Here is a 12345-nt window from a genome sequence, read left to right on the forward strand (position 1 = left end):
GAATCAAAGTATGCTTTGAATCAAATTCTCTAACCAATTTTCTTTAGATGGAGAAGACGCTACAAAGATGGAGGTCAGTAAACAAAGACTTGTTATCACATTGTCATGACATATGTGATGGATTGATAAGAATGAGGCAAACAATCCTGGGATTCCTGCACGCTGGATCGACGCCCCCTAGTGACCACTATAAGAGCAAGTACCCTATCACAAACACAAATCAGTCTGTCTATCCACTGTATACAGACCATAGTTACAACAATCTAAGTTTGGAAATGACAAAAGACAATACAAATGATACTTATCAAATAGCCACAACACAAAATATTGTATTATGAGTGTATGCGTCAAAAGGTGAAGTATTGAACACTATTCCGAAATATGTTACATTTGATTGACCAAGCATAAAGCGCATCTAAAAACTGCTAATTAGGTATTAATGACAAGTGACTGTGTTGATAGTAAGATAATGTCAGTGGCATCAACATTCGTTTATAAAAGGCCTGATTACGCATCATTAGGCCTACAAATTACATCAGTTTCCCCATATTAGTTGCATTATTGACAGCTACATATATTCAACTGAAACCAACGTTTGAGGCTCAAGCATCCATGATACTCTAATCACTGCGGTTAGTCAGCATGATAAAGGTTACGTTGAGTAAGGCTATCCATGACCATTTAAAGCTTTAATTGCGCGCTTATTTTGTGACCCCAAAGTTCATAACAGCGAATTCCTGTGTGCAGACAGAGGTCCTCATGAACAAAGGTGGAATGTGACGCTCGTTTTCAGTTAGACCCCTCATACATGCTACTAAACGTTTCCCATCCTTCTCTCGTCAATGTTATAAACTGGGAAACACTTCAGTACTTCAATTAAATATTGACAGCGTATTGACCATTTAACTCGAGAGCGTTGCAGCAAGATAGTCATTGCGCACAAGTTCCCGAAATATGAGGAGAGACATGCAGATTGCAATGTGAGGAGACTGCTTATTACTATTTTATTTGGGGGAGAAAGCAAAATATGTGGCTACATCACAGTTTAGGATATATTGTGTCTCTCGATGATAAATCCGTTTCTTTAGGACCCTGTGGATAGTCTGATTGTGGCCGATATTTTTCGCGTTCTGTGAGGAGAGGGGGCCGAGGGGTGCTGTCAATCATAGGGAAAGTGGCAGTGGTGGGCAGGACCCGCTGACACTTTGTACTGTCGGAGGGGGATATTTAATTTGGGATTGAGCACCGCTCGCAACAGGCACACTCACACACAGTGTGCCTAAGCAAAGAGACGCTCAGCGCCAAGTCTCAGACCTCCTAAAGTAGGAGCGAGTAAGTAGGAGAACTGTACCAGTTTTCAAAGGAGTAAAGATTCTCCCCCAGGAATTACCGCAAACACTGACCGTGCAAAAGAAGGCAGAACTCGGACTGATTCAACCATGCAACGGCGGTGGCTCTTTTTGATATCCGTAGAGAAATCACCGATGTCATCGAGGTGAAAAGAAACATCAAATTGAAGTGAACTTAAACTGGCTTGTTACCTTTTGCGTTTGATATGCATTTTATTCGCGTCAGTTTAAATTAAGATGTGACTTTTTTTGTTACTTTTTGTACGCAAAAAAAAAACTGCGTCCTGGAGGAGTATAATTTAGTTTTTTAGAGGTAAATCTGCATTTTGGTTTGGATAGACCTTTTCAACAGGACCGATAAATGGTTCAGCTTGCATAGGTGTGGGAGACTACAGTGGTGCGTTTTGCCAAAGAGAAGACATCTGAATACGCATGGACAATTTCAGCAAGGTCCCAAGACTCCAAGCAGAAGGTTGGAATATCGCACTGGAGTCACAGGACACCTCTCACTCCATGGATTCTGCGCTTGCGTTTGGACTTTCTCAAACCTGAGCGCGCCAAGCAAAGTTGAAAGAAGCCACGTTTATAAAAGTCATGCGTAAAAATAACATTGGCCAAGACTACCGTCATTGCCGGAACGGTGAAATGTAAAAGTTGGTGAGGTAGCCTACTCTTTTGTGCACCCCTCTCTATCGGGGCGCTCTGGATCTATTTTTTCTCTGGGAAAGCGGATCTTTATAAAATCATCATTCCATGTGACTCTCGCCTCAGCCACTGTCATCCAGTCTAGACAATTCGCCGTCGCTTTGAGTGTCCCTGGCGTGACCATGACAACCACAATCAACCCAAAGTGCATGTGGGGAAAATAGTGACACGGGAGAGTGGGTGAATTTAGTTTTCCCGTTTTGTTTTGTGCTGTTTTGGTTGAGCCGAAAATTTGTTCTTATTTATTTTTTACAAAGAGACACCCTTTGCGTTCTACAATATTGCATCAGCAAGCAAACGTAAGAGGCATATTGCTAAGGATCCCTAAAAAAAGAAACTTCATTCAAACCCGACGTGGTCTATTAAAAGTATCATCTTGCTCGTCTACTTCAACTATTTATGAAGCCCCCGGCTACTCATGTCAAAGAGCACAGTAGCTGTGAAAATCAATAAATATTTAGGCTAATACACCAGAATAGCCTTTACGCGAACAATATAAATATGGCCTTCTCAAAGACGCTACTAGTTTATGTACTGGTATCCATTCACTTTGGAGATTCGCAACATTATCTACGCCTGCGCCCCTCGCCCAGCGAGCATCTTCCCGTGCCAGTCCTCAAGGAGGACCCCGACCCGGAATACGACCCCCGGGAACAGGACTTGGCCGAGAGGACTCTGCGGAAAAAGCTTGGCAGCAACTTTGATCCCAACTTTATGTCCATCAGCTATCCCATGCTGGTGAATCTCTCCGTACAAGACACCCAGATGAAACTGCAAGGACCCATGCCAAACGAGATTAAAAAACTGGATATCTCAGAGTCCCCCTACGGGAAGCGGGTAAAATTGGGAAAGAAAGCCCGCAGGAAATTTCTGCAGTGGTTGTGGACGTATACGCACTGTCCGGTGGTGTATACCTGGAAGGATTTGGGCGTGAGGTTCTGGCCACGCTACATCAAGGAGGGAAACTGCTTCAATGAGCGATCTTGTTCCTTCCCCGAGGGGATGTTTTGCAAACCTACCAAGTCAATCACCAAGACTTTTCTCCGGTGGTATTGTCAAGGGTTTTTAAGACAGAAATATTGTACGTGGATACCGGTGCAATACCCAATCATCTCAGAGTGCAAGTGCTCTTGCTGAGTTTCAATGGAAGTAGAAGGGTTGGGAAGTGGATTGGAAATATGCGGTTTCTATTGCACTGTAAACTCTGAACAGAGGTGGGCACCATAGCGAATCTATTTTTTTATATCGCATTTGAATTAAAATGCCAACATTGTACATATTTAAGAAAGATGCAGCTATTTTTTTGTTAATGAACAGGACCATATTTTATTTCATCCCTGAAACGTGTTTTTGGATGAACCCAAGTACTTCAGAAAGAAGAGCTTTTATTTTTTATGAAAAATGTAAGATGGAACGCATATAACTTCTCCAAGAAGTTCACTTTTTTCAACTGAACATTGATGCTGACTGTTATTTCACTGCAATGCTGCCTAGAGTTTTTGTATGATATTAATATCAATAATAATTCAAATGAAAGTTGAGGATATATATATATAAATATATATATATATATATAATATATATATATATATATATATATATATATATATATATATATATATATATATATATAAAGGCGTGAACTCAGCTTTTGGAATATTGTAGAAAAAACAAATCTGTACGGTTTATTTATTACTTTAACGATTGTGAGTATAGAACATAAGCAGAGAAAATAGCAGAGTATACCAGAAATTATGGGAGATGTCTACTTGAATATTTCAATTTTTAAAAATAAAAAGTTAACATATCAGTGTAAATGTTATGGTTACACGTTTTAGCAATAAAGTCAATATTTTCAACATGTATTAATGTCGAGCAAGTTGCTTCTAAAGTGTGTCCCTGTCCAAGGGGGCGTGTATGGTGGTGGAGAGGAATGGAGTTGCTAAATGCACAGTAAGTCCGAGCTGAAATGAACCGGGAGGGGGACGTTACAAACGCTCCACGCTGTCACTGTGATTTTAGAAACGGGTGATTTACTATGTTGTGTAACTAATGCGCAACACACCTAAAACGCCTCGACAGAACTGGCATTCATTGTTTGAGCCAGCGGAGAAGAGAGCCATTGCATATCTATCCCCTCTCTCATGCAAATGCTCATTTCTCGGATCCAAGGTGTTAATTAATAGAAATGTAAAATATGATTCAGACATTTCAGACGGTGTCCGATGATGAAATGGCGGGGTATACGGCAAGCCAGTGGCGTCTGTGTCTGTGCTATTCACTGGAAGCTCTGCTACACACAGTTCTACGGGGGGTTGTGTTGAGGTAGAGCAGACAGGCGCCTATTCAAGCCCTATGACAGCATTCGAAAAAAACAAAGACCATTAAACAATGGTCAACTGTTTTTGACGTTACCAGACTATTAATTTGAGAGCGGCTGAGCTGTCTGCAAGTTAAAGAGATATGGTCAATTAAAGCGCCCGAGACACGCATGGAATTACTCCATGAAATCAAGCAACGACTCATTTACTCCATGTAGGGATTTTATGGTGTTTATATTATTCTTTAAATACAACCAACGACTTAAACAGTCGCCATTAGCCAGTGTTTCGAACATGACCAAATGTTCCAAAACTGGAGCTGTATAACTCCGGGAAAACACAATATTGTGCGCCTTTAAGTGATTTGTGTCTTCGCGGGCTGAGATGGATTTGACACATGCCACACGGTTATTGTGACAGATATACTGAAGGGATTTTGTAAGGAGAGGAGAGCGGCAATATGCCAGCGGAAGAGGGGGGCTGCTTTCCTTACTGTCAGCTTCTTTCTTGATGATGTCTCGGGGTTTTGGAAACTGCGTCTCTGACTCGGCGGCGCCACTCAGCCGCCCCCTCTCGACTGTGCAGAATGAAGCACTTTGGGAAACAGTAACCCTTTCAGGCTCTGCCCGGAGTATATTTTAGAAGCGTGTGAAAGGTAATACGCCGCAATGACTCCGTCGAGCTAGGTGCGCAACTAGCTCTGTCTGGCATTCTGGAGCTGTTCGTTTGGATTCGTCTGTGCCATGACTCCAGTTCCCTTGTTATTTCATATAATTGATATGTAGAATGTATATACCTCCCCAAATGTAAGGTGTGCATCCTCTAGAAAAGTATGCCCCCGGAAGACAGATCATATGCAATAAACTTGGAGTTCATATGAAAAACAGAAATTACACACGTGTTCATGTTAAAAACACAGATTATGCAGGGATTTTGTGTTATTAACTACTTTATGTCTGAAATCTTGGTATTCAGTCATAAAAAGTGCTATTCCAATAATTATAGAAAACAGTTGGATCTGAGTGTCATTTTTTTATTTTCACCAAGGGATACAGTACATTGGCCCCCCCTGTTTCCCTATCAAATTGCGCACGATGGAACGAATTGAGACCATGGAAGGTATGACGCCTGTATGTGGGGAAAACGTGCTAGCCAACCACGAACAACACAGGGGTTCTGAACCCTTTGCTTCAAACCTCAATGGGCACCTTACATTGGGCCTTGCCTAAACTACATCACCAAGACAGATAGTGCACTGGAGTTAACAATGCATCTGGCTGAGTATAGACAGGTTCTGTATATGCCTAGTCTAGTGGAATGCCATACTATGTCAATGGCTCAACACCCACACACCTAAATGACCTGTAGGCTACCCATGAAGTATGTTATTTTAAATAACACTCTATAACAAGACATGAACATCTTTTGTCAAGTTCAATGGAAATCCTAAGGGCTGACAGGAGGAACTTGACATGATTGACAGTTACAGTGGTGAGGCATGAAAGTGAAAGGGGTCCCCGACAACATTTAAAGTATGCCTGTTCATGTGCACTAGTGACATGTCAATGGATTAGGGCAGTAGGCTATTGATAGGCTGAAGGATTTGTTTGAGTCATTCACTAGTTCTGCATTTGTAAACGACCATACCTGTCGTAGGAGCATAGCGATGTCAGTGTTTTGATACCATTTAGACCTAGGTTTTGGAAGTCAGCTATCGGTCTCATCACCATGAAAGTTCATGAATGAAACACGTTCCTTGGTAAGTATCAGTTTTTTTACCACTCTACAGTCACTGTTGATCAACGGTACAGTTTCTCCATCATATTGAATTCTGCCTGAGATGTTGGTGTTTTATAGGGCCACTTTCCCAGACCCAGAAAAAGTCTAGTTTCAATGGACTCAAAAGCACGGTCAATGAAGAGTCCCAGCAGTAGGAAACCATCTAGGTTTTTAGTCCAGGAAACCGTCCCATAAATATCCAGAACCCGTATTCATAAAGCATCTCAGAGTGCCGATCTAGGGTCACGTCACTCCTAATACAGGGTTTCCTTTCATTGGGTCCCTCGAGATGTTGAACTTTTTATTCTTGTATTCCACCCCTTTATTCTCCCCAATTTTGATCTTGTCTCATCGCTGCAACTTCCCAACGGGCTCGGGAGGCGAAGGTCGAGTCAAGCGTCCTCCGAAACATGACCCGCCAAAATGAGCTTCTTAACAACCCTTCGCTTTACGCGGAAGCCAGCTACACCAATGTGTCGGAGAAAACACCGTTCACCTGACAACCGAGGTCAGCCTGCAGGCGCCCGGCATGCCACAAGGTGTCGGTAGAGCACGGTGAGCCAAGTATAGCCCCCTCAGCCAAACCCTCCCCTAACCCGGACGACACTGGGCCAATTGTGAGCTGCCCTATGGGACTCCCGATCACGGCCGGTTGTGATACAGCCCAGGAGCAAACCAGGGTCTGTATTGACGCCTCTAGCACTGCGATGCAGTTCCTTAGACAGCTGCGCCACTCGGGAGCCCCTCACATTTTTTTGCTTTAATCCTAAACTGACACACCTGGTTCAATTAGTCAACTAATCATCAAGCCTTTGACTAATTGAACCAGGTGTGCCAGTTTAGGGTTAAAACTAAAATGTGAAATGTCTGAGAGGCCCCAAGGAGAGGGTTGGGAAACCCTTATCTAAAGGGCAAAACTGATTTTATGCCTGAGATTAATACGACTGTAAAACATTTCTCAGTCTCTCTTTCTCTCTCTCTCTCTCTCTCTCTCTCTCTCTCTCTCGCTCTCTCTCTCGCTCATAATCCACATACAGGCAATTTAATCATTTCGGCTTGGGGATTGTTAAGTTAACTATGAGTGGAGTTGACACAATAATGATAAGGAGAGCTAAATTATGAGGCCCATCATCAGATTAACTAAATTATCAAGATAACTTATAGCTGCAGTCGTGAGTGATGGGGATGTGTTGATGCTGGTTCACACCACACACATACACACACACACACATGTATTTTTTGGAAGGCTCAGGATCTACAATGCTTATCCAGTGATAATAAGCAATAGTTGATGGATGGATGGATGCTGACCTGGCTGACGGGGATGCTCATGTGGGTCATGAGGTCCTTGGCAGCACTGCGTAGGTCCTGTAGGAGGAGGTGTGGAGCGCTCTGGACATCCTGGTCCATCTCCAGAGACTCCAAAGAACTGAGGGCCTGCAGCCACTGACACTCCTACCTGACACTCACACACACACTCCCTAGTCTCTAGTGTGGCTTTGGCTGGAGACAGGGAGAGAGACACAGAGACAAAGCCTGTAACCCCCCAAAACCATGGGTGTAGAAGCTTGTGAGTCAGCATTCCTGAGGTTATTGATGATGCCAGGGTATTAGATGGAGAAAAGAGGGAAGAAATACAGAGGGAAGATGATGGGAAAGGATGAGGAGATGCTGATACCGAATGCACCACTTCCGCCGTCTGAGGGTTTGAGCGGAATTCCGCCCTGACCAGGAAACCGTACCCAGTACCCATACGGCCCTGTTCAAAAGTAGTGCTGGCGCAATATGTGTATATGAGATCTGGGTATAGGTGCGTGTGTGTAGTGTGACTGCATGTGTGTGTGTTTATGTCTGGATGTGCAGGTTTTCCAGATCTAGAACTGCCTTCCTGGTGGTCTTTGGATGAGGTTCCTGTCTCTGAGCCACCATATGCCGTTCAGTTGAGACCCCAACCATCAAATGATGGCATTCACTCACAGAGTTGAAATGTGTTGTTGTATGTGTTGTAAGGCTGTTTTTTTAAACATGTTGTCCTCTCTTCACGTTCACATTGTTACTGTATACCTCCAGTTGGTACTCAGGAAAGATTTCCCGAGTCACTTTGGTAGGAAAAAGTTCAGGTTCTACTCATAACAACATGCATGTTGGTCTTTCTAAAGCCAGTTGAGTAGCACACCATGACTTCAATGAACACACAGCTCCACTCTTGGCACACATTGGTTGAGTCAAGACGTGGAAAATGAGCAGTGGGACCATGCGTACAGTAAAAGTAGGACTACTTTGTGTATCTCATGTGTACCAACCTGATATGTCTTCTATACTAACTATTTGCAAATAGCCATCTCTTGACTAAGACTGTAGAAAACACTATAATATCTCTGTGTATTTGTCCCAAACAGCACCCTATTCCCTATATATTGCACTACTTTTGAACGGGGGCATATGGGTCCTGGTCAAAAGTTGTACACTATAAAGGGAAAAGGGGGGGGGGGGACACCCTGTATTCTCATGTCCTCAAAGCTCAAAGTGCACACTTCTCTTACATTACCAAACCACTGATGCCTAGTCGAGGAGGTTCCATCAAAAAATCAGACGTGAGCTGCTTTTCACATGTTGATCTTATATACATTTTTATCAGATACTTAGAGCCAGAGTCAGGTTTCCTCAGTCACGCTCAGTGACTTCTCTATTTAAACTCTTGTTAGATGTAACAGATAGCGTAAGCCAAAAGGAAAGGGCTAAAAATAGCCGTTGTGTCTGGAGCCGTGTGAAGTGGCTTTCTGCCTGGGAATAGGGCATACACCATGCTCTGTTTCCACGGTTACTCCCTTCTTTTTCATATCCAGGAGTAAATGGCTTTTCCTTTAGCTTTCAATGCTGCCAGAACATAGAAAACGTCAACATTTTGCCTTTATCATGTTTTCTCCAGTATAAAAGTTAATGGAGCTGTGAGTGTCTAGTGAACCTAGTGGCTGTCTGGTGTTTGACTCGTACCCACTACGACAGTCTGGTATCTAAGTTGTAAATGTATAGGCACTTTACCACTATAGGCATCCCCTCTGTTGCCTCAAGTAACCAAAAAAGGGACATTTGGTTCCCCATCAAATCACACAAACGTTTACACGGTCTAAAAATGGCATCTGAGGTTTTTGAACTGTGAAGCAACAGACGATGTGGGACCTGTCAAATAGGCCCGCAAGCAAGCATGCACGCAACCACACATACAGTGGGGCAAAAAAGTATTTAGTCAGCCACCAATTGTGCAAGTTCTCCCACTTAAAAAGATGAGAGAAGCCTGTAATTTTCAGGAATTAGGATTTTTTTGGGGGGGGGGATTTTTAATACATTTTATTTGCAAATTATGGTGGAAAATAAGTATTTGTTCAATAACAAAAGTTTCTCAATACTTTGTTATATACCCTTTGTTGGCAATGACAGAGGTCAAACGTTTTCTGTAAGTCTTCACAAGGTTTTCACACACTGTTGCTGGAATTTTGGCCCATTCCTCCATGCAGATCTCCTCTAGAGCAGTGATGTTTTGGGGCTGTTGCTGGGCAACATGGACTTTCAACTCCCTCCAAAGATTTTCTATGGGGTTGAGATCTGGAGACTGGCTAGGCCACTCCAGGACCTTGAAATGCTTCTTACGAAGCCACTCCTTCGTTGCCCAGGCGGTGTGTTGGGATCATTGTCATGCTGAAAGACCCAGCCACGTTTTATCTTCAATGCCCTTGCTGATGGAAGGAGGTTTTCACTCAAAATCTCACGATACATGGCCCCATTCATTCTTTCCTTTACACGGATCAGTCGTCCTGGTCCCTTTGTAGAACAACAGCCCCAAAGCATGATGTTTCTACCCCCATGCTTCACAGTAGGTATGGTGTTCTTTGGATGCAACTCAGCATTCTTTGTCCTCCAAACACAACGAGTTGAGTTTTTAACAAAAAGTTTGATTTTGGTTTCATCTGACCATATGACATTCTCCCAATCTTCTTCTGGATCATCCAAATGCTCTCTAGCAAACTTCAGACGGGCCTGGACATGTACTGGCTTAAGCAGGGGGACACGTCTGGCACTGCAGGATTTGAGTCTCTGGCGGCATAGTGTGTTACTGATGGTAGGCTTTGTTACTTTGGTCCCAGCTCTCTGCAGGTCATTCACTAGGTCCCCCCGTGTGGTTCTGGGATTTTTGCTCACCGTTCCTGTGATCATTTTGACCCCATGGGGTGAGATCTTGCATGGAGCCCCAGATCGAGGGAGATTATCAGTGGTCTTGTATGTCTTCCATTCCCTAATAATTGCTCCCACAGTTGATTTCTTCAAACCAAGCTGCTTACCTATTGCAGATTCAGTCTTCCCAGCCTGGTGCAGGTTTACAATTTTGTTTCTGGTGTCCTTTGACAGCTCTTTGGTCTTGGCCATTGTGGAGTTTGGAGTGTGACTGTTTGAGGTTGTGGACAGGTGTCTTTTATACTGATAACAAGTTCAAACAGGTGCCGTTAATACAGGTAACGAGTGGAGGACAGAGGAGCCTCTTATAGTAGAAGTTACAGTTCTGTGAGAGCCAGAAATCTTGCTTGTTTGTGGGTGACCAAATACTTATTTTCCACCATAATTTGCAAATAAATTCATAAAAAATCATACAATGTGATTTTCTGGATTTTTTTCTCATTTTGTCTGTCATAGTTTAAGTGTAGCTGTGATGAAAATTACAGGCCTCTCTCATCTTTTTAAGTGGGAGAGCTTGCACAATTGGTGGCTGACCAAATACTTTTTTGCCCCACTGTATGTATGGACACACACACAACGTCTGATGTTTGACAACCTCATCATCTCAACATTAACACTTACCACCAGCACACAATAACACACGTAAGGTGTTTTTCTGTGTTCCTCAGGATTCAATTTAATCACCTCCCATAATTCTAACGACAAACACAGGTACTTTGGAAACCACCGTCTAAGTTGTTTACCAGCCCACTCAAGTCCAACAAGACTGCTTCAGGCTGTGGGCAGATAGATATAGGCTACATTAGACGTTTTCCTCCATTAGATTGTATATGTTACATATCCTTCTCTCGGCTCCTGATTGCAGTTAAGTGAAGTCGTCCAGTCCTCCCCTCCCTACGCCCTCTCCATACTGCGGCTGTCTCCCAGTGCCCCTCTGTGTGCATGGTTGGCATGACGAGAATGTTTACCTTCGCCACAGTGTGTATTTACAGAGCCTAATAGTTTTTTAGGCCATGATGGCGCCTCGCTCCGAAACATGTGTACACCCCCCAAACAACAAATCAAACCTCTTGCTTGTGTGTGTGTGTGTGTGTCTGTGTGTGTGTCTGTGTGTGTGTCTGTGTGTGTGTCTGTGTGTGTGTCTGTGTGTGTGTCTGTGTGTGTGTGTGTGTGTGTGTGTGTGTGTGTGTGTGTCTGTGTGTGTGTGTGTGTGTGTGTGTGTGTGTGTGTCTGTGTGTGTGTCTGTGTGTGTGTCTGCGCACCAAGTATGTGAGACTGTGTATGCACCACATATTTCACGATAGAATGATTCATGACACACTTCTGACTGTATGAAAAGGTAAATAACACCCTAGAAGAAGGCAGGTGTTAGAATGTGTACATACTGGGTCCGTTCACGTGAGCATGCTGGGTCCGTTCATGTGAGCATGCTGGGTCCGTTCACGTGAGCATGCTGGGTCCGTTCACGAGCATGCTGGGTCCGTTCATGCATGCTGGGTCCGTTCACGTGAGCATGCTGGGTCCGTTCACGTGAGCATGCTGGGTCCGTTCACGTGAGCATGCTGGGTCCGTTCACGTGAGCATGCTGGGTCCGTTCACGTGAGCATGCTGGGTCCGTTCACGTGAGCATGCTGGGTCCGTTCACGTGAGCATGCTGGGTCCGTTCACGTGAGCATGCTGGGTCCGTTCACGTGAGCATGCTGGGTCCGTTCACGTGAGCATGCTGGGTCCGTTCACGTGAGCATGCTGGGTCCGTTCACGTGAGCATGCTGGGTCCGTTCACGTGAGCATGCTGGGTCCGTTCACGTGAGCATGCTGGGTCCGTTCACGTGAGCATGCTGGGTCCGTTCATGTGAGCATGCTGGGTCCGTTCATGGACTGATGTGTTTATTCCAATCTGTGCAAGGACACGAGAAAGTGTGTGTGTTTATTCTAATGTGTGGGTGTGTGTATATGAGAAA

General features: G+C 44.0%; 1 protein-coding gene across 1 annotated transcript; it reads left to right on the top strand.

Moving 5' to 3' along the window:
- The first annotated feature begins 1174 nt into the window (after positions 1–1174).
- On the top strand, positions 1175–3617 carry LOC112224077 (noggin-2). The gene has a single exon (XM_024387371.2). The coding sequence runs from the start codon at positions 2556–2558 to the stop codon at positions 3189–3191; it is 636 nt and encodes a 211-aa protein (XP_024243139.1). The 5' UTR covers positions 1175–2555; the 3' UTR covers positions 3192–3617.
- Positions 3618–12345: the final 8728 nt, after the last annotated feature.

The sequence above is a fragment of the Oncorhynchus tshawytscha genome, linkage group LG25, assembly GCF_018296145.1.
Source record: "Oncorhynchus tshawytscha isolate Ot180627B linkage group LG25, Otsh_v2.0, whole genome shotgun sequence".
Taxonomy (NCBI): Eukaryota; Metazoa; Chordata; class Actinopteri; order Salmoniformes; family Salmonidae; genus Oncorhynchus; species Oncorhynchus tshawytscha.